Here is a 27,752-nt window from a genome sequence, read left to right as displayed (position 1 = left end):
TAAGTTTATGTAATATTCTTTTTCAACATATTTGCAATGTTTACTTACTTTATTTTTTTGAGACAAATAAATGGAAATGGCTCTGTCACCCAGGCTGGAGTGCAGTGGCGCGGTCTCAGCTCACTGCAACCTTCACCTCCTGGGTTCAAGTGATTCTCCTCCCTCAGCCTCCTGAGTGGCTGGGACTACAGGTGCCCGCCACCATACCCAGCTAATTTTTTGTATTTTTAGTAGAGATGGGGTTTCGCCATGTTGGCCAGGCTGGTCTCGGACTCCTGACCTCAAGTGATCCACCCACCTTGGCATCCCAAAATGCTGGGATTACAGGCATGAGCCACCGCACCCCGCCTCAACTTTCATTTTAGATTCAGCAGGTACATGTGCAGGTTTGTTACATGGGCATATTACATGACATGGAAGTTTGGGGTATAAATGATCCTGTCACCCAGGTAGTAAGCATAGTACCCAATCTGTAGTTTTTCAGCCCCAGTTTATGTAATATTCTAAACTCTTTGCTGTCATTTCAACAGTGTTCACAGCATCTTCACCAGGAGTAGATTCTATCTCAAGAAAATACTTTATTTTCTCATCCATAAGATGCAACTCCTCATCCATTAAAGTTTTATCATGAGGCCGAGTGCAGTGGCTCATGCTTATAATCTGAGCACTGAGGCAAAGGCGGAAGGATAGCTTGAGCCCAGGAGTTTGAGACCCCGTTCTCCATTAAAAGGAAAAAAAAAGACCAAAGAAAGGTTTTATCATGAGATTACAGCAATTCAGTCATATCTTCAGGTTTCGCTTCTCGTTCTCTTGCTGCTTCCACCACATCTGCAGTTATTTCCTCCACTGAAGTCTTGAACTCCTCAAAGTCATCCACAAGGCTTGGAATCAACTTTTACAAACTCCTGTGAATGTTAACTTCTCTCATGAATCACAAATGTTTGTAACGGCATCTAGAATGATGAATCCTTTCCAGGAGGTTGTCAGTTTACCTTGCCCCAATCCATCAGAGGAGTTACTATCTATGGCAGCCTTACAAAATGTATTTCTTAAATAAGAAGACTTGAAAATCACAATTACTCCTTGATCCATGGGATATAGAATGGATGTTGTGTTCCATGGCTGCAGGCCTGAAGACAACATTAATCTCCTTGTACATCTCTATCAGTGCTCTTGGGTGGCCAGGTGCATTGTCAGTGTGTAGTAATATTTTTGGAAGGAACCTCTATTTTCTGAGCAGTAGGTCTCAACCTGGGCTTACAATATTCAGTAATTCCTGCTGTAAACAGATGCGTTGTCATCCAGGCTTTGTTCTTCCATTTATAGAGCACAGGCAAGGTAGATTTGCATAATTGTTAAGGGCGCTGAGATTTTTGGAATGGTAAATGAGCAATGGCTTCAACTTAAAGTCACCAGCCACACTGGCCACTAGCAAGAGAGTCAGCCTGTCCTTTGAAGTTGTGAAGCCAAGCATTGACTTTTCTCTAGCTATTAACATCCTAGATGGCATCTTCTTCCAGTAAACGGCTGTTTTATCTTCAGTGAAAATCTGTTGCTTAGTGTAGCCACCTTCCTCAATTATATTAGGGAAATCTTTTGGATAACTTGTTGCAGCTTCTACATTAGCACTTGCTGTTTAACCTTCTACTTTTATGTTATAGAAATGGCTTCTTTCCTTAAACCTCATGAACCAACCTCTGCTAGCTTCATTTATTTATTTATTTCTTCTGCAATTTCCTCACCTCTTTCCACTTTCATAGAATTGATGAGAGGTAGGGCCTTCATCTGAATTAGGCTCTGGCTTAAGAGAATGTTGTCACTACTTTCTTATCATTCATGTGTTCACCAAAGTGGCACTTTTAATTTCCTTTGAGAAGTTTTCCTTTGCATTCACAACTGGGTTACCTGGCATGGAAGGCCTAGCTTTTGGCCTGTCTCCGCTTTTGACATGCCTTGTTCACTAAGCTTACTCATCTCTCACTTTTGATTGAAAATAAGAGACGTGTAACTCTTCATCTGAATACTTAGAGGCCATAGTGGGATTCTTAATTGGCCTAATTTCAATATTGCTTTGTCTCAGCGAATAAGGAGGCCTCGAGAGAGAGAGAGATAGGGGAATGGCCAGACTGTGGAGCAGCCCAGAACACACACATTTATTGATTAAGTTCACCATCTTATATGGGCACAGTTTATGGTGCCCCAAAACAGTTACAATAGTATCATCAAAGATCACAGATCACTGTAACAGATATAATTATAGTGACAATGTTTGAAATGTTGCGAGAATTACCAAAACGTGACCCAGAGACAGAGTGAGCACGTGCTGTTGTAAAGATGGTGCTGACAGACTTTGGGTTGCCATAGATCTTCTAGTCATAAAAAATGCAGTATCGGCTGGGCGCGGTGGCTCACGCCTGTAATCCCAGCACTTTGGGAGGCCGAGGCGGGTGGATCATGAGGTCAGGAGATCGAGAACATCCTAGCTAACACAGTGAAACCCCGTCTCTACTAAAAATACAAAAATTAGCTGGGCGTGGTGGCAGGCATCTGTAGTCCCAGCTACTCGGGAGGCTGAGGCAGGAGAATGGCGTGAGCCCGGGAGGCGGAGCTTGCAGTAAGCCGAGATAGCGCCACTGCACTCCAGTCTGGGCGACACAGCAAGACTCCATCTCAAAAAAAAAAAAAAAAATGCAGTATCTGTAAAGTGCAGTGCAAAAAGACGAGGTATGCCTTTATATGCTGTTATGTAACAGTCACTGCTCTTGCATGTTTAGAAACCTGCAGTGATCTTAGAACATTTGTTCTTGCCACTCCTAATAAATTCCAATGAACATTTATCGATATGGTTTTTTTGTATTTGTCATTGCATTAACAAATTAGGTTAACAAATAAGGGAAAGAACATAGTAGAGTCTCTATATTCAAAATGTAGACACTTAATTTTCCTCCCATAGTTCTTACTTTTTACTCAGTTTTAGTGGCTTTGACTACTACTGAAATCACTTTATTGAATTTAATCTTTTAGGAGCTTGAAATAGATTGTGGCCTAACATTAAAAGAATCCACTGCTTCTCTTTAGTTTGCATCACTAAAGACACTAGGAACCTCTTAGGTACTGGAAATTTTCCCTGTGGTGTAGACTGAGAACCTAATCCTTACACATGGCTTTTGTTTGGCAGCAGCCCAACTCATAATAAAAACAATTTGGAGGTAGCCAGTGGGAGAGATAGTAATTAAAATAATGCTGGAGTTTGGGTTTTGGTTTTATTTTAATAAATTAGTAAATTGAATTGTGGAGAAGAATTAGCTTTGTGATCAAGATACTTGGTTTTTGCCTATTTCCTACTGGAGAAATTTGCCAGCTTTTCCCCCTTTCATTGTTTCCAGTCCCAGCCACACCAGTCATAATTGTCTTGGGAAAGATCTAACTGCTGCTTTCTCAATACAGACTATAGCTAAGCAGTTTGTTTCCTTTCTCTAAGGTTAATTAGTAGTAATAATAAAGAGATGTTTTGAACTTTTATTACAATGCTATGTTGCTTTATTTTGAAGCAACATTGCAGTTTTTGAAAGAAAGAATACAGATTTCGAATTTTTAAATCACCTCTTATCCCATGAGAGATTTGTTTTCACATCAAAATATTACGAGATTATTATATTCCAAAGCTTCCTAATACATACATACTTTCTATAATGACACATTATCATTCTAGTAGTAGTAAGAACAGCCTACAGCTACTGAGCATTTATTATTTGTCTGGTAGGATTTAATATTTCCCTAATTTAACTGAGATAGAGGGAAATTTAAGACTTGCCTAGAATCACATATCTAAAAAGCTGCAGGTATGGAATTGAAACCCAGGCAATTTGACTGCAGATTTTAGGTGCTTCTTGTTATTCACACAATATGTCCTAGTCAACTTCCGTGTGAATTAACATACATCAAGAGCATCATCTTGACAGCTACATGGAATTTCATTTTAAGGGTATAACAACTGATGTAACTAGTCTCCCATTGTTGGGCATTCAGGTTTTTTCATGTTTTTCTGTGATAGAAGCATTGCTGTAATAAACATCACTGTGTACATCGTTGCATGCTTGTCCTGTTATTTCCTTAGGATAAACTCTTAGAATGTATTTCTTACAGTTCTCGGATTTCTTTAAATAAATTATTTCATAGAAAAACAAAATCTCAATTTCAGAAATTTTACCTATGCCCTGCTACCATCCCAGAGAATAAGTTTTAAAAATACATGCAATTATGGGACATGAAACTGCCAAAGGAAAGATAATTTTGTAACAAAGTCTTTTGATATTTTTTAATGACTGTCAGAAAGAAAATAGAATCCCTAGAAATTAATTGAATTCAAACATTTCCCTTCAAATTTAAAGACACTCATTTAGTTTGTATTATAACTCTAATGCTTCAAAACTGTTTAGGACTTGGTGTGATTTAAACTAACTTGGTTTGAAAAGGAATTTATTGTAAGAAAATGATCTTCAGTAGGGACAAAGGCCTTTTTTTCTCTTTTCATTTTTGGCTTAGAAGATGAGAAGGGCTGTTTTGAGGACAAGCTTCCCAACAGAAGGGAATCCTTTGGCAGCAAGTGTAAACAGCTTTGGCAGAAAGCCACCCTCCAAAGAAAAAGGACTTCAGCTTGTTTTAAACTACAGAGTGAGCTCCAAGACAAAAAGGATAACCCTGATGCCAGGGGTGGGCCAATAGAGATTGTTTGGGTGGAAACACTACATCACAAAGGCTCTCTAGAGCTGCCTCATTAGAAATTGATGAGTTTTGAGATGTACCCCTTTCCCAGTTCTCTAGACAGGATCAATTACCATTCCAAGGAAGTGATTATATTTCACTCAGGACTACAATGTTCCTTTTAGACTTTGTTACCAAAATGATAAATAAAATATAAATACTGTAAGTGTAGGTTGTTTCCTGACTGTTTTCCCTTCGATTTTCAGAAAATTAATCACTTATACAAAACTGGATTCATGCTTAATTTGAAGGAGATTCTCATCTTTAATTTAAAAATGCTTTAGAATCCTTTTTAGTCACTGTAGATAAAGAAAACGCTTTTTGCTCATTATGTTTCTGGGGGTATGGATATGTGTATATGTATATGCATACTCGTGTTTAGCCTACATTTTCTTTTCTTTTTTCTTTATCTTTTCTTTTTTTTTTTGAGACAGAGTTTCGCTCTGTCACTGAGGCTGGAATGCAGTAGCGCCATCTCGGCTCACTGCAACCTCTGCCTCCCAGGTTCAAGCACTTCTCCTGACTCAGCCTCCCGAATAGCTAGGATTACAGGCTTGTGCCACCACGCCCAGCTAATTTTTGTATTTTTAGTAGAGACAGGGTTTCACCATTTTGGCCAGGCTGGTCTTGAACTCCTGACCTCAAGTGATCTGCCTGCCTCAGCCTCCCAAAGTGCTGCGATTACAGGTGTGAGCCACCATGCCCGGCCTAGCCTACATTTTCAAACTTATGTTTTCATTTGAGAGAATTGCTATCTGTTTGAATAAATTACTTGGAAAGATGGATGACAAGCCAGCATCCCATCCTTGTATAATTGCATGTGCAATTATGTGCGGCATTGCTGATGGGTGTGGTTGGATGTGATATGCATGAAGGTGTAGTGAGGTGGTCAGAAAACTCAGTCATTTGAGTATCCATTTCCCTTTGATTCCAAACAACTGGCCATAGAAACAGTGGGTAGGATGGTAGCAGAGATCCCCTATACACATTCCTGCAGAGACGTAGAGAATGGAAGAGCTACTCTAAAGCAAAGTTTCTTTTCTTACTTATTTAATCAAAAAACCTTATTGAGTACCTACTATATGCACACATTTGTTGTCTGTGCCGTTCCTTCACCAGAATTCATTCCTCCTTGCTAAAAGCCTCATTTCCCCTCCCTTCCCACAGCCCCAGCAGATACCCACGGTCCTTAGGTTACTGAAAAAGTTTAGATCTTTCCCTCATCAAACCCAAGTCCTGTATCTCCTTCCTTGAAGGCCCTGCTAAAGTGGAGTTTTATTTGTAATAACCTTTTTATCATAAAAAATAAACTTCAAGATGGAAAAATACTTCAGAGAAAAAAAGGAGATTATATCATGAGCATTTCCTCCTGATATACTGCCTACTTGTAAACATTTTAGTGGGTGGGTATTATTTTATTGTAGGCTTCAATTTCTTAACACTCACCCAATTGTTGAATATTTAAAATATTTTTCCCTGTTATAAATAATGCCAAAATGGACATCTCTGTTCTTCAAACTTGGTTCATAATTTAGATTTATTTTCTTAGGGTAGAATTACTAAGTTATTGTTTATGAACATGTGTTAAGATCCTTAATATAAATTGCCCAATCTCTTTTCAGAGCATTTGTTGCAACTTACAGTTTCATTAAGCATCCACTTTGTGCTCCTATTATGGCACCTTTACCCTCATTGAGCACTAAAATCTTTCAAAATCTTCACTGATTTTTTTTTTTCATTTTTCATTTTTGAGACAGAGTCTCGCTCTGTTGCCCAGGCTGGAGTACAGTGGCGCGATCTCCGCTGACTGCAATCTCTGCCTCCTGGGTTCAAGTGATTCTCCTGCCTCAGCCTCCCAAGTAGCTGGGATAACAGGTGACCGCCACTACGCCCAGCTAATTTTTTTGTACTTTTAGTAGACACTGGGTTTCACCACGTTGGCCAGGCTGGTCCCGAATTCCTGACCTCGTGATTTGCCCACCTTGGCCTCCCAAAGTGCTGGGATTACAGGCATGAGCCACCATGCCCGGCCATTTTTCTTATTACTAGTGAGATTGGATATTTTTCACATACTTACTAGACATTTTTTAGTTTCTCTTTCATAAGTTGTCTATGTTCTTTACTCAGACTTCTCTTGGGGTTTTTGTGTTTTTCTTATTCACATGTATAAACTTACTGAATATTAAGAAGGTTAACTGTTTGTCTTTAATATTTATTCATTATGTTTAGGCTAAAATCCCTTCAAGAATATTATTTATAATCATATTATCACTTACAGATGATAACTTGTTTTTTTTCAGTGAGATGAGCTTATATCATTTTATATAGGAGATGGCTTTCAATGTTTAAAAATTAAGAATACATTCCTTAAAGCTAAGTACAGAAAACATCTATTCCTGAAGCTTTTATAAAATAAGAAAGAGTATATAAATTGCAAGAGAACTTGGTACTACCAGTCAATACTTCTGTATTGATATAGCCATTGTGTTCTTATTGCACTTAATGCGATAGCTCCTCTGGGGTGCTCATTACAAAAATGTGAGATCTATGCCCAGACTAAGCACTTGAAACAGGTAATGAGCTGCTTTGGAATATACTGGATTCCAGTTAAAATTCTAGTAATCCCTCATTCCCATACTTCAGTTTTCCTTACCTCTAGAGCCCCTGAGCAGTAGCTCATATGTTCTCCTTTTCCTTTTAGACAATTCCTCCTCGCTTCAAGAAGATGAAGAAGTAGAGATGGAGGCCATCAGCTGGCAGGCCAGCAGTCCAGCCATGAATGGGCACCCTGCCCCTCCAGTGACCTCTGCTCGTTTTCCCAGCTGGGTCACCTTTGATGACAATGAAGTCAGCTGCCCTTTACCACCAGTCACCTCTTCTCTGAAGCCAAATACACCACCAAGTGCATCTGTGATCCCAGATGTACCTTATAATTCAATGGGATCATTTAAGAAGAGGGACCGTCCCAAGAGCACTTTGATGAACTTCTCCAAAGTTCAGAAGCTGGACATTTCCTCTTTAAACCTCATGCCTTCTGTAACTGAAGCTCCACCTTGGAGGGCAACCAACCCTTTCCTGAATGAGACTCTGCAGGATGTACAGCCCTCCCCTATCAACCCTTTCAGTGCTTTCTTTGAGGAGCAGGAGAGGCGCTCCCAAAACAGTTCCATTTCCAGTACCACTGGCAAAAGCCAAAGAGATTCCCTCATTGTCATCTACCAGGATGCCATCAGTTTTGATGATTCAAGCAAAACCCAGTCACACTCTGATGCTGTTGAAAAACTCAAACAACTCCAAATTGATGACCCTGATCACTTTGGCAGTGCAGCTCTACCTGATGATGACCCAATAGCCTGGATTGAACTAGATGCTCACCCGCCTGGATCAGCACGGTCCCAGCCTCGTGACGGGTGGCCAATGATGTTGAGGATCCCTGAGAAGAAAAACATCATGTCCTCCAGGCACTGGGGACCGATCTACGTCAAACTGACAGACACTGGTTACCTGCAGCTGTATTATGAGCAGGGCCTAGAAAAACCATTCCGTGAGTTCAAGCTAGAGATCTGTCATGAGATTTCAGAACCCCGGCTTCAAAACTATGATGAGAATGGCAGAATCCACAGCTTGCGGATAGACCGTGTCACCTATAAAGAGAAGAAGAAATACCAGCCCAAACCTGCTGTGGCCCACACAGCAGAGAGGGAACAGGTGATTAAGCTGGGCACTACCAATTACGATGACTTCCTGAGTTTCATCCATGCAGTTCAGGACCGTCTCATGGATCTGCCAGTGTTGTCAATGGACTTGAGCACAGTTGGCCTCAACTACCTTGAAGAGGAGATTACAGTGGATGTCAGAGATGAATTCTCTGGCATTGTGAGCAAAGGAGACAACCAGATTCTCCAGCACCATGTCTTGACACGGATCCACATCCTGAGTTTCCTGTCTGGGCTCGCAGAGTGCCGCCTGGGCCTCAATGACATCCTCGTCAAAGGGAATGAAATAGTTTTGAGGCAGGACATCATGCCCACCACCACCACAAAGTGGATCAAGCTCCATGAGTGCCGTTTCCACGGGTGTGTGGATGAGGATGTTTTCCACAACTCACGGGTCATTCTGTTCAACCCTTTGGATGCGTGCCGGTTTGAGCTAATGCGGTTCAGGACAGTGTTTGCTGAGAAGACCTTGCCTTTCACACTCAGGACGGCCGCAAGTGTCAATGGGGCAGAGGTGGAGGTGCAGAGCTGGCTGAGGATGTCAACTGGCTTCTCCGCCAATCGTGACCCCCTCACTCAGGTTCCCTGTGAGAATGTGATGATCCGTTACCCTGTGCCCAGTGAGTGGGTGAAAAACTTCCGCAGGGAAAGTGTCCTGGGGGAAAAGTCTTTGAAAGCCAAAGTGAACCGGGGGGCAAGTTTTGGCTCCACTAGTGTTTCTGGCTCTGAGCCTGTCATGAGAGTAACTCTGGGAACTGCCAAGTACGAGCATGCCTTCAACTCCATTGTGTGGAGGATAAACCGACTGCCCGACAAAAACTCAGGTGGGTGGTGGTTCCTCTTCTGTGAAAACAAACATACAGTTGTGAAAAAGCTGAGATCAAAGTTCCACATCCTCTATGAAGTGCTTGTTTTTGCTGTGTGATGGGAGTGGTGATGGAGGGGAAGTGGGACCAGAAAAGTAAAAATAATTGAGCAAGGTAAGTAATGCGTATAGTGACCCAGTTCACTCTGTCTTTTCACCCGCTCATTATCACACATCTTCCATAAAACTAGGGATTATTCTTCTCAGCTGAGCTGCTAAGCAGCTTTTCAGGGCAGCTTCTGAATTTATATTCTTTGGGGACTCATTAACGTATTAGCTGTGGTGCTGGAAGTGATTCATTTCTAGATGGCTTCTGAAGAGACATCTTTCTCACACTGCCCTCGATGTAGGTAAAAGGGCCAGTTTATGGCCAGTCATGGACAATACACTGAGAGGTTAATTTTATGACTCCAGCTACCCTGTGCAAGGCCTGTTAGTCATAATATCTCACGTTCAGACTTTGGCTCTGGGACTGGGGGATGGGAAAGAAAAGTGGCCTTCAATCAGACTGAAGATCCAGCTAGGACATGAATTTCTAAAAGGGCCAGAATTCTAGCAGACAAAATATAAAGAAAAGAATGTTTTATTTAGACAAACAAAAAAATGCTTACCAGCCCTAGCTGGGCTGCTCACAGCTATCAGGGATGCTTTTGTGCTTGAGTGAGTCCAGAAGGCAATTACTTCCCCCGTGGGTCCTGTGAGATTTAGTGAAATGACAAAATGAGGGAGCAGTCAAACCAGCACTAATACACATATTTCTTAGAGTATGTCTGGGTGACCCCAGTGGTAGGCAGCAAGCCCATGATCTTGTAAGCCTTTAAACCCCTTCTTTTCTTGTTTAGAATACATTCTGCCCATCTGTTAACAAAAGTGGATACACTAGCTGAGCAAAAAGAATAAGGTTTGGAAAAACTCTTGATTGAAATGGCTTTCTCTTATGTGGCTATCCTTTCTTCCATTCTCAGTATAAATCCTAGCAGTGTGTTCAGAGTCTTCCTCTCCCGCTCTGAGTGTGGAGTGGCTGTATTATTATTTCCTAAGTATAATGCAATGTGATGGCAGACGGCAATGTGATCGGGCCAGCTCCCCAGGCAATCCAGGGAGTGGACACACACCAGGGCATTCTGTATCAGACACTGGGTGTAGCTGTGCAAACTGAAGAGACAATTGGACCTCTGTGTTTGAGGCTGGATTTGCTACTCCCTACTTCTAAACTGACAGAATTTTTAAAACCAAGTGTTCCTCTCTGTGCCTGCTTATTGATTTCCCCTGAAATCAGCACTGTCTTCTGCTGGTGGTAGCACTGTAACTTCTACCGTATCCACGGGGCCCCTCTAAATTGACAGAGGAAGAAAGAAAACCCTGAACTCTCCTTTGACACGGAAGCCCTTGGAAAGAGACAACCATGGAATTACCGGATTTTCAAGCTGGAAGGGACCTTGGATAACTTAGTCAAGTTATTTATAGATGAGAAAATTAAGGTCGGGAAGGTGATGTGACGTATCTAGAGAGTCATGCAGTCACATCCAGGGTCTTTTTCTTAATATATCACCGGTGCCTCCTGGTAGATGAAGCCAGATAGACACAAATATTGAAATAATTTCCACGAGAAGAACAGATATTTGCAGTTTTTCCAGTGTGTACAAACATATCTATTTGTTTCAAAGTGATTTCTCCCAAACATTTAAAAGTACTGCATGAAGGTTTTTTTTTTTTATTATTATAAGCAACAAAGACTTATTGGCTACCTTAAGCAACAAAACAAATTATTGGATGGGATAGCTCAGAGACCTGAGGAAAAGACTGATCAAGAAGACTTTAGAAAGACAGCACTAGAGTAGCTCTGGTCATAGAGACTAATGGATGTCTCCTCAGCATGTAGCCTTAGGACAAATCATCACAGACTATTTTTTGTTCTTGTTTTTTTTGTTTGTTTATTTGTTTTGAAATGAAGTCTTGCTGTGTTGCCCAGGCTGAAGTGCAGTGGCACGATCTCGGCTCACTGCAACTTCCACCTCCTGGATTCAAGTGATTCTCCTGCATCAGTCTCCTGAGTAGCTAAATTTTTGTATTTTTAGTAGAGACAGGTTTTCACCATGTTGGCCAGACTGGTCTCAAACTCCTGACCTCAGGTGATCCGCCTGCCTCATACTCCCGAAGTGCTGGGATTACAGGCCTGAGGCACCGCACCCGTCCCTATTTTTTGTTCTTTTACAACTTGGCTCAAGAGACTAGGGGAGAGGAGTGCCTTTTGACTGACGTGACCACCAAGACAACATGTAGCACTGGGGAAGATTACTTCCCAAAAGGAGAGAAAGAAAAAGACTGCTACCAGAAGAGAGGGAGGATGGATACAGGACAGGGAAAAAGCAAAACCAGGCCTTCAGCAAACACTCTCCTTAATGATTCCCAGTGGAGAGTGTTCTGTTGGCTCAAGGGCAAGTAAATGCAGCTTATATGCTGTTTTACATATCTGTTTCCAGATTGCTGGAACCTCGTTTGTGGAAGATTTTTGAAATATGGCACAGCATAAAGATATCTGTTGATGTTTCTTACTTAAATCCTCACAGCCTTGCCCCATTACTGCTTTTGCTGTCATGGTTATATAACAATATTTTCAATAGTGAAACCCCAAAAAGAGGCTTCTTATACTTCTCTAGCCAATGGTATGTTTCCATACCAGTTCGGGAAATAGACAGCACCCTTTTTTGGAAACTTGAGGTGTATAGGATGTGAATTCCAGGCAGAATGTAAGTTCTCACTCATTGCTGGTATTCACTGTGCCCAGCTCCTGTCCTCCCTTGCACTGTTCCATCCGGGAACCCAGAGAATTGATGGTTATCTTATAGTAATAGCCCTTTCCTGGGCTCTGCTGTCCAGGTGTTTAGACAGCCCTGGGAAGGTGCTTTGTACAGGTTATTTTTCGTAATCCTTAACCTTCTTTAAGGAAGCTAGGGCTCAGCTGAGGTCAAAGGCCCCGCTGGCTGGAAGCCTACCTCTCCTCACACGTTCCTGCCTACAGTGGCCCTGCATTCCCAGGCCCCAGTGGGCAGGGCAGTCAAACCCCAGGCAGCAGAGGCCAGCAGGTCAGCACCCTTGTGTTGCTGGCATCCCTAGCCTACAGCCACAGCAGGCTTGTCCCAGTCCCAGCCACCAAGAGATCAAGCAGCTACCTTTGAATTCCAACGTGACTCCCGCCGGTGGGGCCCAGCCCAGCCTGGCCCAGCCCAGCCCAGCCACCTACGTGGGCAGCTCCCCTCTCTGAGCTCTCCAAGGACCCCTCCCACCTTCATCCCAAGAGTTTTTCTTAATCTTAGAAGGCACCAAAACAAGTCCTGCTGCTTCCACAGATCATCTGCCAGGAAATAAAACATTTTGTCCTGCGTAAGTGGCTTTCTTTGCAGGAATCCCCCTTCTCATTAGACCAGGTGAAGGGAAAGCAGTCCCAATATGTTCATCCTTGTATGGGAAATTTTAAAAATCTGAATTTTTTGTTGAATTTTCTCAGCCTCATCAAGGAAAGTGACAGAATGTGTGGACTTATTAATGCATTACTATGAATTAAACCATAATAGCTTTCAAAATTGAACTTCCTTAACTGTCCACCACCTTTACCCATCTGAGAGTTGATGTTAGGATTCTAGTAAAGAATGCTGCTTGCAGAATTTGCTATGAGTACACTTTGGTGGAGTAAAAGGAGGGAATCAGTTGTGTAGAAAGGAAAGATTTCTCCATATTCCAGCAATGTGCAAAATAAGTGTAATTAGATTAAAAGAGTTGTCCAAGTTGCTATTAAATTAAGAGATGCATCTGTATACTTTGTTGTGATCTAATTTCACAGCAAGATATTGAGAAGAATTTAGGACACAGTTTGAAGGCAGAGTCATCTCTGAATCTTATTTCCAGCTCTACCACTTAACGGCTGTGTGACCTCGGGCAATTTACTTAACCCTCTCAGAGAAACCTAATTTTTTTCATCTATAAAATAGGGTTATTAATATCTAGTTCATTCAGAATGAAATGAGATAATGCTTTTAAGGGCTTAGCGCAGTATCTGGCCTGTAATAAATGTCCCATAAATGATAGCTGTATAATTACATCTGTGGCACACAATTTAAAAACATTGAGAGGATTCATTTTCAATTACTTTAATTTTTACTGTTATATGTATCTTACTTAAATTCTTTTCCTAAAATCAGTGCAAATTTTTCAGTATTCCAAAGCATTACTCTTTAGAAATAACCACTGAAATATGTTACGTTTGTGAAACAGAGCAAAACAAATACTTCACTATCTAATGTTTTCCTTGGAGAGCGGGTGTGTATGTCCTCACTCTCTGAGATTGAAAAGTCCTAGCCAGACCAATAAAGAACATTGGAATTGTTTGTTTGTGGAAACTGGGATAACTAAGGGGCTGTTTCAGTTACATAATTAAGGCAAAGTCATTTCATGTTGTTTATCTATAGCTAGTTGCTATATGGGGGTTCTTACAGCTCAATCCCCCTCTACTCCTGTCACCCTGCAAACTTGGTCTTGTGTTTTGGGGACCATGAGGTTATGACTCAGACAAAGTGGTTAAGAACACTCTGGAGTCAGACTGCTAGGTTCAGTTGTTTTGTTTTTTTGTTTTTTTTTTTTTTTGAGACGGAGTCTCACTCTGTCCCCCAGGCTGGAGTGCAGTGGCGCAATCTCGGCTCACCACAAGCTCTGCCTCCCGGGTTCACGCCATTCTCCTGCCTCAGCCTCCCGAGTAGCTGGGACTACAGGCACCTGCCACCACGCCTGGCTAATTTTTTTGTATTTTTAGTAGAGACGGGATTTCACTGTGTTAGCCAGGATGGTCTCGATCTCCTGACCTCGTGATCCGCCCGCCTCAGCCTGCCGCTAGGTTCAGTTTTTAGCTCTGCCACTTTCTAGCTGTGACTGTGGGTAACTCATTTTACCTCCCTAAGCCTTAGCTTCCTCGACTATAAAATGAAGGTAACATTCTGACCTCAAAGGATCGTACTGAAGACTCAAAGAGAGAATCTGTGTAAAAGATTTAACATACAACAAGGCATAGGGTGCTTCAGTGTTTCTTGTATGGCAGATGAATGACAATGATGTTTCAGTGGTTATAGTCACAGAAGTAAGTTCTCTTTTTCCTCAAAAATCTCAATAACAATTCTCAAGTGAAAATCAAACCCAAAGTTTGCCATCACGAGTATAATGGAATTACCCATAGATGTATAGAATTAAGGAGCAGCAAGGGACTGTGCCGGCATTGACCAGCCCACCCTGTTGTACTTCTCCCTCTTTATCCCTTGTACCCTAATCTCCCCACTTTACAAAGGAGGAATTGAGGCCTGGAGAGTATAAAGGACTTGAGGGCAGGAGCTCTGCTGCTTGGTAGGGGAGCTGGAAGTCCAACCCAGGTGGTCTGCTGGTTGGTGTTTTGTCCAGTGTACCATATGCTTCCCTAATATCTATGTGCTATTTATAAAGTCCTTGTCATTTACATATATCATTCACCCACAAAAGCATGCCAAAAGCATTTTGAAAATATGAAATACTATTAAGAAAATCAATTCATTCTTCAAAGGAAAGCAATGATTTGCTCCAGGAAGCTGTCACTGATATTTTATCAGGTGCTAAGTGCTGATCCCTTCCATTCCATTCTTCACATCCTTATCCCTTATTTCTTAGTGTTGGGGCTGTGTTCACATATCACTCTCACTTGAGCAGGCAGGATGGCCCCTGTTTCTCAGGCCTTGGGTTTTATTGCTAGGATACCAGGTTGCTAGAATCTGATGGAGTTATATCAAGGGGCTGAGGCACACAGGAGTGTGAATTCTGCTGAGCCCGGCAGATCCTCGTGCTCAACACTAGACCCTCTGAAAGGCTGCCAGGTGCCGAGCCCACAGGCCTCCTTTATTACTGAAGTGGCTCCTTTGGCTGCTCCTTCTACTTTCTCCCCAAATAATCTGATCTCTCGATTGTCTTTCTTTCATAGCTTCCGGTCACCCACACTGTTTCTTTTGCCACCTTGAACTCGGCTCTGACCGGGAAGTGCCTTCCAGATTTGCCAATCACGTGAATGTCGAGTTCAGCATGCCCACAACTTCTGCCTCCAAAGCCAGCGTGAGATCTATGTCTGTAGAAGACAAGACTGACGTCAGGAAGTGGGTCAATTATTCTGCACACTACAGCTACCAGGTAGCCTTGGGAAGCATCTGGCTAATGCTTCCAACTCCATTTGTTCACCCCACTACCCTCCCCCTCTTATTCCTTTTAGCCATGCTTGCTATGTTCGCCTGGTAACCTCTTACTGCCTTAGAGGAAGTTCACTATACATAGCTGTGGATGTGTCTGCTCTGATTTAAATGCATAATCTGGCTAGTGGATGAGAGAAAGGTTGGAGAAAAATAAAGAGGCTCATCAAAGAGAATATAATGTCTTTCTGTCATTATGAGCAATGACAACAAAAAGAATAATGGGGGCCAGGCACAGTGGCTCACACCTGTAATCCCAGCACTTTGGGAGGTGGAGGTGGGCTGATTACTTGAGTTCAGGAGTTCAAGACCAGCCTGGCCAACATGGCGAAACCCCATCTCTATAAAAAGTACAAAATTAGCCAGGCATAGTGGCATGTGCGTGTATTCCAGCTACTCAGGAGACTGAGGTGGGAGGATCACTTGAGTCTGGGAGGTTGAGCTGCAGTGAGCCGTGATTGCACCACTGTACTCCAGCCTGAGTGACAGAGCAAGACTGTGTCTCAAAAAAAGAAAAAGAGTAATGGGGTAAAGGAGTTGTTATTATTCGTTTGCAGTATAATTTATGTCACAGAGTAGTGAGCTTGGAAATGGAGGGGAGAAAATGCTATCCCAAAGCATATGCTTCAGTTAGAGTTGATGAAGTGGACCTGAACAAAGTTAGGACACACATGACCTGGGTACTGGGCTGTAACAGGACAAAACTCAAAAACCAAGCAAATGTTTATAATCGTAACAGGGTCAGGGCTATGGAAGGAATCATGAAAGTTGGAGTTTTCTGACATAAATAGAAAGCGATACTTTCCTGGGGAGTTGGAAATTCAATAGGAGATTAAATGCCAACGATTGGAAAGGGAGTTTGTTAAAGAAGGATTTTGCAAAGTGGTTTTCTATTTATAATAATATCCTTGGATTTATATGGTGATTTGTTGTTCCTCTAAATGTTTCCTTAGTTGTGTGGGCTAAAATACTTAACTACCAAAAGGAACAAACACTCCATCTTGTGGCTAGGAAAAAAATAGCACCTCCCTCAAACCTGACTGTTGTGTGTTGAATCATTACCCTGTAGGTCAAGCGTCATAAATATCCAAAGTGGTGCTGTGAGGAGCAACCTGAACCCTGAGCTCAAAGAATTCCTTGCCTGAGCTATCAAAGATTTCGGTTGAGATGTATTACTTTCAAAGATTAATACTGCGAAAGTGTTTTGCAGAAGATATGGTAGAACTGTAAACATTCCAGTATTTATCAGTTTGGAGGTTTTCTAAAGAGAGAAAGTATTGGAGGTGGCTAGGTGCTGTGGCTCATGGCTGTAATCCCAGACCTTTGGGAGGCCAAGGCAGGTGGATCATTTGAGGTCAGGAATTCAAGACCAGCCTGGCCAATATGGTGAAACCCTGTCCCCACTAAAAATTCAAAAATTAGCCAGGCATGGTGGTGTGTGCCTGTAATCTTAGTTACTCTGGAGGCTGAGGCAGGAGAATCACTTGAGCCCGGGAAGTGGAGGTTGCGGTGAGCTGTGAGCCAAGATTGTGCCAGTGCAGTCCGATCTGGATAACAGAATGAGACCCTGTCTCAAAAAAAAAAAAAAAAAAAAAAAAAAAAAAGTATTGAGGGGGTACAAACAGTCAATTACAAAGGAATTAATTCATTGGATAAATCTTTGTCGATTGCCCACTGTATTCCTACGTTATTGCATAAAATATTGAACAAGATCCTGCCCCTGTCTTGTGGAGCCCATGGTATAGTGGAGCCAGACAGGTGTGCAAGATACAGTGGAAATATTCACAGAGAGAGGTACCTAAGTCTACTTAATAAGTCAAAAATAGCTTCACAGAAGGGGTGACCTTTGACCAAATGTACAAGGCAAAGAATAAGAATTTTCCTGGTGGACCATGAGGGAAAGGGAATTACAGACCAATTAAAGAACATGTGCAAAGAGAGAGACATGATATACTCAGGGCCAGTAGCTCCAATGTGGCTAACGCCCAAAATGTTAGCAAAATTATAAGAAATCTCAAAGTACCTATGGAGTTTTGGTTTATTTATTTATTTGCATGCTTTTTCTCTTCTTTTTGATCTTTATCTCCAACTTCTATTCTTGGCAGGTGGAAATTGAGCAAAAAAAGAGTTTGAAGCCGGACTTTGAAGGAGATGAAATGGAAAATCCCAAGGAGTGTGGAGTGCAGTGACAAAGCCTTGCGGCAAGGAATCCTGATCCCAGAGTCATGATAGGGTGTCTTCCTGAGTCATGATAGGGTGTCTTCCTGAGTAGCTGAAGTTTCAGTCAATACCTGCTGTGGCCACTCCATGTTGGGAATAGTGTACCAGATCTTCCTGTTTGTAGTTACTTGTATTTTACCAGGAAACCCTGAGAATGGTGGCTTTTGGAGAGGCTCTTTGATTCTGGTCATGCCTAAAGCACGTGGTTCACCTGACTGTTGGAGCTTACTGTATAATTAAGCCTCCTTGTCTTGTCTCTGCTTATCTCACAGCACTGGTATGTGGTTTGTTGTGACTGTTACAGTCAGGAAAAGAACCTCCCACATCAGTGTTAGCACGATTCCCTTCTGATGTTCATCTGTCACTCGCATAAGTTTCTGGAAAAGGCAGTCATGAGAAGTTAATTAAGAATCCATCTCTTTTACTCTGTCTAGAAAAGGTTCAGAAAAGGTGCAAAACGAATTTCCTCTTTGGGTCTTACTAGACCTTTCTGAAGTGTCTCCATTCTTTAAATGTTAAGCTTCCCAAGACATTTCCCTCCAGGCTCTAAATTGTTTAGATTGGAACACTTTTTCCATCTCTTTAAGGTTTCAGTCACAGGATTTGCTATCCTGAGTCACAATAGACAATGGAAAAAGGCACAATAGGAGACTTTTTAATTCTGTGAATGGACCCACATTCTGCAAAATGGCTGTTGAGGGGAAGGCAAAATTAAGCTTAGTTTTCTTCATTCTGGAGAAAAGAGACATTAAATATAAGATGATGTTCAGTTCAAGAGGTAGATTCAATCTCAGTGAATTCCCAAATTCACACTGAAAAATACAGTCCACTTCTGATTCCTGAAACAAATATATATAATACCTGAGGCATTTGTAAGGGGCGTTTGGGAGTTCTTTTTATACCTCATGACCAACAGACAGTTGCATGTCCCTTTAACCCAACTTTATAGGAAATTTAAGCTGCAAAGATAATTTTTAAAGCTGTTTTAAAATTAAGCTTGAATGAGCTTTCCCCCAAAATTCAGAGTTTGATAATCACAGTATTGTATTGGATTGAAAAGGTATCTCTAGGGTAGAGACATGGAAAAGCCATATTTTTCTAATGTTGGGAACATTATATCCTGATTCCAAGAGTCAGAACGCTGACTCCATCTTCTTTTTCTTCATCTGTTTCTGGGACAATTAATCTTCTTTTCCTTCATTTGTTCCTACTCACCTCTGCTTCTTATTTGTATCTTAGTGTTTTCTCCCATGAAGAATACAATGGGGGGACAGAAAGCACACTTTATTGGATTTGTAGATGACGCAGAAATGAACAATATCTCCAGTTTTTGGCTGATGGATTCAAGATTAATGTATTCAATGAACAATCATTGGAGCTAAATATGTATTGATACTGGGATATAGAAATAGTTACAGTATTTTGAAATATCTGAACTAAGACTGAAAGTAAAAGGATGATTGAATAGGCATTAATGAGAAACCCCTATATTCTGCGTTTTTAAAATGCAACCCTCTAAGTACAGAGTGGAGTGTGTGTTTGTGGATGTGTGTGTTTACGTGTGTGGTGTTGATGGGAACGGTGTTAGGAAGACCTGGTTTCACAGTAGTTTATAGAGAAATATTTCCTTACAGAAATGGAGGTTCAGTGTTGAATCAGAAATATATCATGGCTATTCACAAAGCTAATGTATTCAGCTGGTGTTAATAAAAGCCTTATATGCTTTTATTAACCCTCCATCTAGTCCATATCTAAATGGAGGGTTGAGTTCAATTATGGGTATCATATTTTAAGAGAGACATTAATAAGTTGATTGTGTCCACAGGCAGGTGACCAGGGTTGTAAAGAGTCTGATGATGCAAGAACAAGGGAGTAGCTTCCCTGAAGGAACAGAAGGTATAGCTGGAAAGGGAGTGCAGACAAGGAGGGAATGATACAGTAGCTGCCTAGAAATTTCTGTTGAGCTATAAAAAGGAAGAGGAATTAGATTTATTCTGTGTAGCTTCAAAGGGCAAAAATAAGAACAAAGAGGAACTTTACAGGTGACAAATGTTTGCTTCAATATAAGGAAGAATTTTCTAATAAGAGTTGTTCTAAAGAGGAATAGACTCAAGTTAGTAAAATTTCCTGTTCCTGTGAATGCCCAACGGTTAAAATAACCACCTATCCCACGTGCTGTGAAAGGGAATCTTACATTGGATTTGGTCTATATGTCTACCAAGATTCCTTCTAAATATAGGTTTAGTCTCAAGAGTAATAAGACTCTCTAACTTCATTTGTCTTTTTCTTCATAAGTGGTTTTTCATGCTCTTTGAAATACAGTGGAGTTCCTTTGAGGTTTTTGTCAAGGAATTTCAAAGCGTATCTCTTCCCCTGTTGTACTAAAGGCTTTTGAGATTAATTCCTCATAGAACATCTAAATGGATTGGAGAGTTGGCAAGGGAAATGAAGCTCATCCCAGCACCTTCCTTAGTCACTCAGGCTTAGCACTCCGTCAAGATCTCTGCCTCATCTGCTAGCATCACATGTGGATTGCTTGTTGGAGCTTATTTCCACCCCCATGGTAAATTCTCATTTCCTGTGTACATGCACCTGGACTTTTTTTTTTTTTTTTTTTACCAAGAGTTGGGAAAAACCCCTTCTATGCTATCTATATTCTGCAAACAAATTATTATTATTATCATTATTGAGACAGAGTATTATTATTATTATTATTATTATTATTATTGAGACAAAGTTTTGCTCTTGTCACCCAGGCTGGAGTGCAATGGCGTGATCTCGGCTCATTACAACCTCTGCCTTCCAAATCTCCTGCCTCAGCCTCCTGAGTAGCTGGGATTACAGGCGCCCGCCACCATGCACCACTAATTTTTGTATTTTTAGTAGAGATGGGGTTTCACCATGTTGGCCAGGCTGGTCTCGAATGCCTGACCTCAGGTGATAAGCCTGCCTCAGTCTCCCAAAGCTCTGGGATTACAGGCGTGAGCCACCATGCTGGACCCACAAATTATTATTAATTTTTAAAAACCTAACATCTTAATTTCATCAAATTTGTTTTCCCTCTACTGTTTTTAGGAAACTGATTATGGGTAGCATTTAGGGGTTTGGGGATACTACTACTATATATTTTTAGACATAATGAGTGTTTTACTAGGTTTAAATAACTTCTATAGAAAACACAAGTGGGCAAATTAACTATGTAATAACCTACATAGAAAACAGTTGGGCAAATTACCTGTGGATATGCAGATTCTACTTTTGCCACCCTGGACCTGGACTTTTCATTTTTTTTTTTGTGGTCACAAATAATCTTTGTTAATAATGTGAAAATATTAAAAATGAATTCATTTTACCAGTACATAGTATTACTCTTAGAACATAAATTAGATATCACATGGTATCAAGAGCTGTGCTTTCTTTTGAGTCTAGGGCCTGCTTTTTGACTTTACAGCAAAAAGATAAGAAATGTACTCATGACATGTCAGACAAGACAATGTGAGGCACTTTGTGGGGAGACCATTAGATGATCCCCCTTGCCTGCTCTTGCAGACATAGTACTAGTTATTCCTTATCAAAAGTTTGCATTTCATTCATATTAAATATTATCTGGACAGTTTCATTTTTTCTATTTGGCTCTTCCCTTACTGTGCCTTCCTGCATTATTGGCAGAGTTCATAATCCTTGAGAACATTGTTTGATTTAAAATATTTTTTATTTGAAATGAGACTGATTTCTATTCAAATCCAGTGGCTGGGAGTAAGTTTATTTCCCTAGAAACTTATGTTTCTGAGAAATGGGATCCATGAAAGCAAGGACTGTATATAATTTTTTGTGTTTCCAACACCTAGCACAAAGCTTGGAATATAATAGGGTTCAGCCACCTTAAATGCTTGCCGGTAGGGCAAACGTATACTCATGAAATAAAGGAAAATGAGTATGTATTCAATAAATGTTTGCTGAAAGAATACTGACCCTGAGACTGGAAGGCTCCTTAACCCTTACTTATCATCAAATACTCATAATAAAGCCAGCAAGCATGCTTTTATTTCCTGAAGGACTTAAATAATTTTGCTTTCCTTTTACTCCTGCCTCCAGAGTCAAGTAATAAAACCTGTCAGCACTTAGGCACTTAATATGCTGCTGAATTTGAACTACAATGTACCTCATTCACATTGAAAAACATTTTTGTGCCCCAAAGCATAGTAGCATAGATGCTGTCCATATTCACGGTGATTAATTGCTTTGTTCCTGCAAGTCAAACAGATCTATGAGCCTGAGCCTTGCCCATTTCAATGGTCAGTAGGAAAATAAAGCATTTGATAGAGTGCACAACCAGGCTTCATGCAGTAGGTCTTTGTTCTTCCAGCACTAACCGCTGACCATTACTGTGCCTTTATTTTGTCACTACAGTAAGATGGCGGTCTGAGATAGTAAGGTCAAAATTTGTGAGATAAAATCATGATTTCAGAGGTGATATATATTTCACCATAAGTTTAGTGGTGGGAAAACAGAATGAGCTGAAGTTTTTTCTTAAAAGCCTTGGGAATATTAAATTGGTTTAAGTAGGAAGCACTACCATCCAGCCTGCTTATAGAAATTCTCCCAGTTGGAGTGGTAACTTTAACTCTTCTAAAAATGAGGATTATATGTTAATTCCAGCATATCTAGACCTTAGTCAGGGATGTCCAATCTTTTGGCTTCCCTGGGCCACATAGGAAGAATTGTCTTGGGTCACACATAAAATACACTAACAACAGCTGATGAGCTTTAAAAACGTGGCCAAAAAATAGCATTTTCTTTTTTTTTCTTTTTTTGAGACGGCGTCTCAGTCTGTCACCCAGGCTAGAGTGCAGTGGCATGACATCGGCTCACTGCAACCTCCGTCTCCCGGGTTCAAGTGATTCTCCTGCCTCTACCTCCCGAGTGGCTGGGACTATAGGCATGCGCCACCACGCCTGGCTAATTTTTGTATTTTTAGTGGAGATGGGATTTCGCTATGTTGGCCAGCTGGTCTTGAATTTCTGAGCTCAGGTGATCCACCCGCCTTAGCCTCCCAGAGTGCTAGGATAACTGGCCTGAGCCACCGCGCCTGGCCAAAATAGCATAATATTTTAAGAAAGTTTACGAATTTGTCTTGGGCCACATTCAAAACCATCATGGGCCAAGGGTTGGACAAGCTAGCCTTAGGTCATGTCCAGAATGCAATTTAACAGGAATTTCAAACAAAACTAACAAAAAATTAAATCCACAAAAAAATATCATTTGGTAAATGCACTGTCTCACACACTTTACTACCAAGTCCCATTCAAAAACCATGACGACTCTTTACATAAAATTAGGGCATTCTCACCAAGTTTCTAAAGATGATTTCTAAACATTACCAAGGTCTAAGTGCTAATTCCCCACAAACCACCATTTCTTATCTTGTTTAAATGAGACTGGCTTTAGATATCATGACTCATATTTATGTGTTTAAGGAATTAAATGTGAAGGAGATGTATAAGGCAACCACCAATGTAGAAAACAAATGTATGTATTAGTAATATTCTCCCGTGTATTAACTAAAACAAGAATGTGAGATTTTTACATTTCTTCTAGTGTGCCTTAGCAAATCTGCTGGAGAAAGTCTAGTTGTTTTGAGAATTGAAAAAAAAAATGTCTCTCTCAACCTGGCAATTCTAAGCCTGTAAAGGCAGAAACTATCCACAGTAATGAGTTTGGTAGTGCCTGGAGAGAGGCAAATGATCATTGGATGTAACAAAAGCTATAAGAGAACAGACTAAAAAAAGAATTTCAATATGAAAAAGTAAAATCTAGAGAGATGACAAATCAGCATTGGATACCAAGCCTCAAAATACTTGAACTAGAAGCCATCTCTTAAAAGTAAGAAGCTCTAGGAAAAATAAAGATTGCACAGTAAAAAGGGATAGACGGCAGGATTAATTCAACTCAACAAATATTTATCAAATGTCTTACTCTGGTCAGGTGCTGTGTTAGCAGCCAGCTTCCCTAAAGGGAGGAAAGGCTAGACACGAGGACATTGAGGATTGTTTATTTAAAGTCACTCATAGGCATGCCCTAATGGATTTATTAAGGAGAAATTGGGGTTTCTCTGAATCTTTAAAGGACATAGCCATGGAGACAATCACTATGTTAAGTAAGTTGCTGTTTTCCCAATTGGGCTTCAGTTTCCTGAGACAAAAAAGTGAGGAAGTTGGATTAATTGTTTCTTCAAGTTCTTTCCAGCTCTAAAGTTATGGGTTATTTTACAAAATATCTGTTGGTGCCACCTTTCAGTGACTCTTCCTATGTTTATAAGAACCAAGAAATTTAAATTTTGAAGATTGGAAAAATCACCTGGTCCATCTTTTTCCTTTTCACATCTCTTTTTTTTTTTTTTTTTTTTTATCATGTCCCCAGACGACAGAAACAGACAACCTTCCAAATCCTCTACACTGCAGTTGCTGCTTCCACACATAGATTTAAAAAGAGGATCGGAGAGGGTGGTGAAGATCAGGTGGAATGCTTCTTTGGAAGTTCCACCGGCATCATCTATCAGAACAATGGTGTGAGCGTGAAGAGGCACAGACAGGTCTCCAAAATAGATGTTAGGATTTGGGTGCTACCTGACACAGAAGTAGGTCTAACCCTCCAAGTACTGGGGATGCTAGGATAATCAATGAGGTCTATATATATATATATGTCTTATGTCATTTTGTATAAAATATGAAAATTGAAGGAGGACACTCAGTAAACATCCTGGGACTATTTGTAAGTTATGGCAAAACCAGATGAGAGAAAAGGGACAGTCCCCTCTGCATCCTCATTGTCTCTTAGTAACATCAAATTGTAGTTAAAAAAATATTTTAAACGATGTACAAGCTACAAAATAGCATCTCTTTCGTGGTATGTTTGAGTGTGTAATTTTAGTTTCTTTTCTGGTTGTACTTGTGGTAGTCAGATGTGTTGGATTGATTCCAACTGGACAGAGTAAGGAATTCCAGCATCCTCTTCCTGCTTGTTCGTGTTCCCCCACAGATCAAACCCTCAATTCTAGTTGGGGATGCTGTCTAGCCCCACACTGTGACTGAAGCCTTAAGCACTGTTGCGCCTCCATGTGCTTTGGATCAGCAACCCCAGTGGTATTCTACCAGAGCATTCTGGGAAAGCAGATGTATAGTCAGGTCCCAACAGCAAACTGTTGGGTGTGAGAGTTCTAAAGTATAGGGGTGAGGGATGAGAGGGATATGAACTCCTCTGACCTTAAGCCAGCATTCATTTAACTTTTATGTCTACTTGATGAGAACCTGGAGAAAACTACCATATTCAAGAGATTAATCAAAATCAGTGTTGTAGCCAGGCGGTGACAGAGAAGCACCATTCCTCACCCTCCATTCTTGTAATGTCTGTACTAAATTTCAGTGCATCAGGATGGATGAACCCAAAATCCAGTGAATGATTCAGCTGATCCAAGCCTTGCATTTTCCATCATTCATCATCCGTTCTCATTCAGTGTAACCTCTTGCACTATTGTGGTTAATTTTATGTAAAACTAGTTTATGTTTTTTTTTTAATATGTGCCTATGTAATAAAGTCTACACACTGGCTATCTCTGTAGAGGTGAGGTTTTGTTTTTAGTTATTCTACTGATTATATCCTTTTTTGAGCTAGGAAAATGAATTATTAATAAAAAAAATTTTGAACAAAGTGTCACTATGCCAAATTTAATGAAGTCAGACATATGAAAATTAATGCTTATTAATATAAGGCCAATCACCCAGCTTATATGGTTAGTGATCATAAGCTGACAAATTAACAAATGACCTGTTTAATTATCCTAGTTAAATTTGTCATAGATATAATTTAGTCAATTCAAGATAGGTTGGCCGGACCCAGTGGCTCACGCCTGTAATCCCAGTGCTTTGGGAGGCTGAAGTGGGTGGATCACAAGGTCAAGAGATCGAGACCATCCTGGCCAACATGGTAAAACCCCATCTCTACTAAAAATACAAAATTACCCGGGTGTGGTGGTGCATACCTGTAATCCCAGCTACTCAGGAGGTTGAGGCAGGAGAATCGCTTGAACCCGGGAGGCGGATGTTGCAGTGAGCCGATGTCGTGCCCACAACGTACCTGTGGTCTTTGGTGAGAGTTGGAAGAAACACCTCAATGGAGAGTTCGGAAAACTATATTCTATAAAACGAATGGGATTTGTTGCAGAAGAAAGAAAACATTACACTGTTTATACTCCCCAACACCAAGTCTTCACCTGGACCCAGATGTGTGACATAGGAGGTGTGGAGGTTGTCATCCTGGGACAGGATCCATATCACAGACCCTATCAAGCTCACGAAGCTGCTTTAGTGTCCAAAGACCTGTGCGATCTCTGCCTAGTTTGGAAAACATGTATAAAGCGCTGCCTACAGACAGATGGTTTTGATCATCCTGGCCATGGAGATTTATCTGGGTGGGCCAAACAAGGTGTTCTATTCACCGTCTTCACTGTGCAGCTCCATCAAGCCAATTCTCCTGAGAGAGGCTGGGAGCATTTGCCAATGCAGTTGTGTCCTGGCTAAATCTGAACTGAATGGCCTTGTCTTCTTGCTCTGGGCTCTTAGAATGAGGGCGGTGCCACTGATAGGAGGTGGCACTGTGTACTGCAGGTGGCTCATCTCTTCTGGTTGTTGGTGTATAGAGAGTTCTTTGGATGTAGACACTTATTCCAAGACCAATGAGCTGCTGCAGAAGTCCAGCCAGAAGCTCACAGACTAGAAGGAGCTGTGATCCTCAACTGATGGGTGGTCTGTTGCCATTGGTGGTTTTTGAGAAGCTGCTGTTAAAGTATTTGTCATTTATGAAGTCGAATTGAAAATTTCTGAATTGATTCTTAAGTACTTTGCGTAAGGGGGCAAAGCTTCCATTAAAACAGCCATGAAGTAGGCTGCCCAGGAATGGCAGCTTTATCCAGCCAGATACAGCAAAGGCTACTTTGTGACCAAATGTCTTTCTCTGCAACATGGCTTCAGTCCAAAATATGCAGACTTCTCAGAAGACAGGTGAGGTCAAATATTCACTTGGCTGTCTTCGCCACCTTTACTTTTATGTTTAAGGGGGGAGATTGCACTTTTTGGTACAGCCCTAGTATTGTACCTGCTGCTACTAGGTTTTGCCTGGTTAGACTTCCAGTTACAAGGTGTTCGGGTGTTTTTGCTTAGAAAGGAACCCTTTTCAATGCCGGGTGTGGTGGCGCACGCCTGTAATCCCAGCACTTTGGGAGGCCGAGGCAGGCGGATCATGAGGTCAGGAGATCGAGACCATCCTGGCTAACATGGTGAAAACCCATCTCTACTAAAAAAGAAAATACAAAAAATTAGCCGGTTGTGGTGGTGGGCGCCTGTAGTCCCACCTACTCGGGAGGCTGAGGCAGGAGAATGGCGTGAACCTGGGAGGCGGAGCTTGCAGTGAGCCAAGATCGTGCCACTGCACTCCAGCCTGGGGGACACAGCGAGACTCCGTCTCAAAAAAAAAAAAAAAAAAAGAGGAACCCTTTTCCCAGCCTGGCTGGCATTCCAGTCCCAGCCAGGCACACTGCCCCCTTGATCATTTAAGGAGTCCTCAGGCCCCTCCATAAAGGAAGCATGAGGATGTTCTGCAGATTTCCAGAAATCTAGCCCAGAAATCAGGGCTCAATGTCCTGATTGTAGGGGAGGTGAAGTTTCCTAAGGAATAGTCCGTGGTATGAGCCTTAACATATAGACAGGGGCTGAGAAAAGTGACCTGGGTCTTGTTATTCTTCGGTTGTTTTATGGAATAAGCAGTGGAATTTGAACAAGGAAGAAGAGAAAAGGCATTTTTCTTAAATGCGGGGGTGAGCTTCTCCTAGAGTTATCTTGAGTTGGGGTTTTTAAGGCAGCACGAACTGCCAAATGCTGTTTT

General features: G+C 41.3%; 1 protein-coding gene and 1 pseudogene across 10 annotated transcripts in view; both read left to right on the top strand.

The window, feature by feature from the left end:
* Positions 1-19,878, top strand: part of STON2 (stonin 2) — a 168,435-nt gene extending 148,557 nt beyond the window's left edge. For 5 of the 10 annotated variants that reach the window (XM_054530331.2, XM_054530337.2, XM_054530330.2 and 2 more), the window contains 2 exons: positions 7,466-9,304; positions 15,338-17,683. In XM_054530331.2, the coding sequence (XP_054386306.2) occupies positions 7,466-9,304; positions 15,338-15,645 (2,147 nt within the window). In that variant the 3' untranslated portion in view covers positions 15,646-17,683. The other 5 variants (XM_024231938.3, XM_054530334.2, XM_054530336.2 and 2 more) reach the window with 3 other exon arrangements.
* A 3,391-nt stretch (positions 19,879-23,269) lies between these two features.
* Positions 23,270-26,600, top strand: LOC100453381 (uracil-DNA glycosylase-like; annotated as a pseudogene).
* Positions 26,601-27,752: the final 1,152 nt, after the last annotated feature.

The sequence above is a fragment of the Pongo abelii genome, chromosome 15 (genome assembly GCF_028885655.2).
Source record: "Pongo abelii isolate AG06213 chromosome 15, NHGRI_mPonAbe1-v2.0_pri, whole genome shotgun sequence".
Lineage (NCBI taxonomy): Eukaryota > Metazoa > Chordata > Mammalia > Primates > Hominidae > Pongo > Pongo abelii.
The sequence above is the reverse complement of the archived record's forward strand: the minus strand, read 5'-3'. Positions and strand labels throughout refer to the sequence as shown.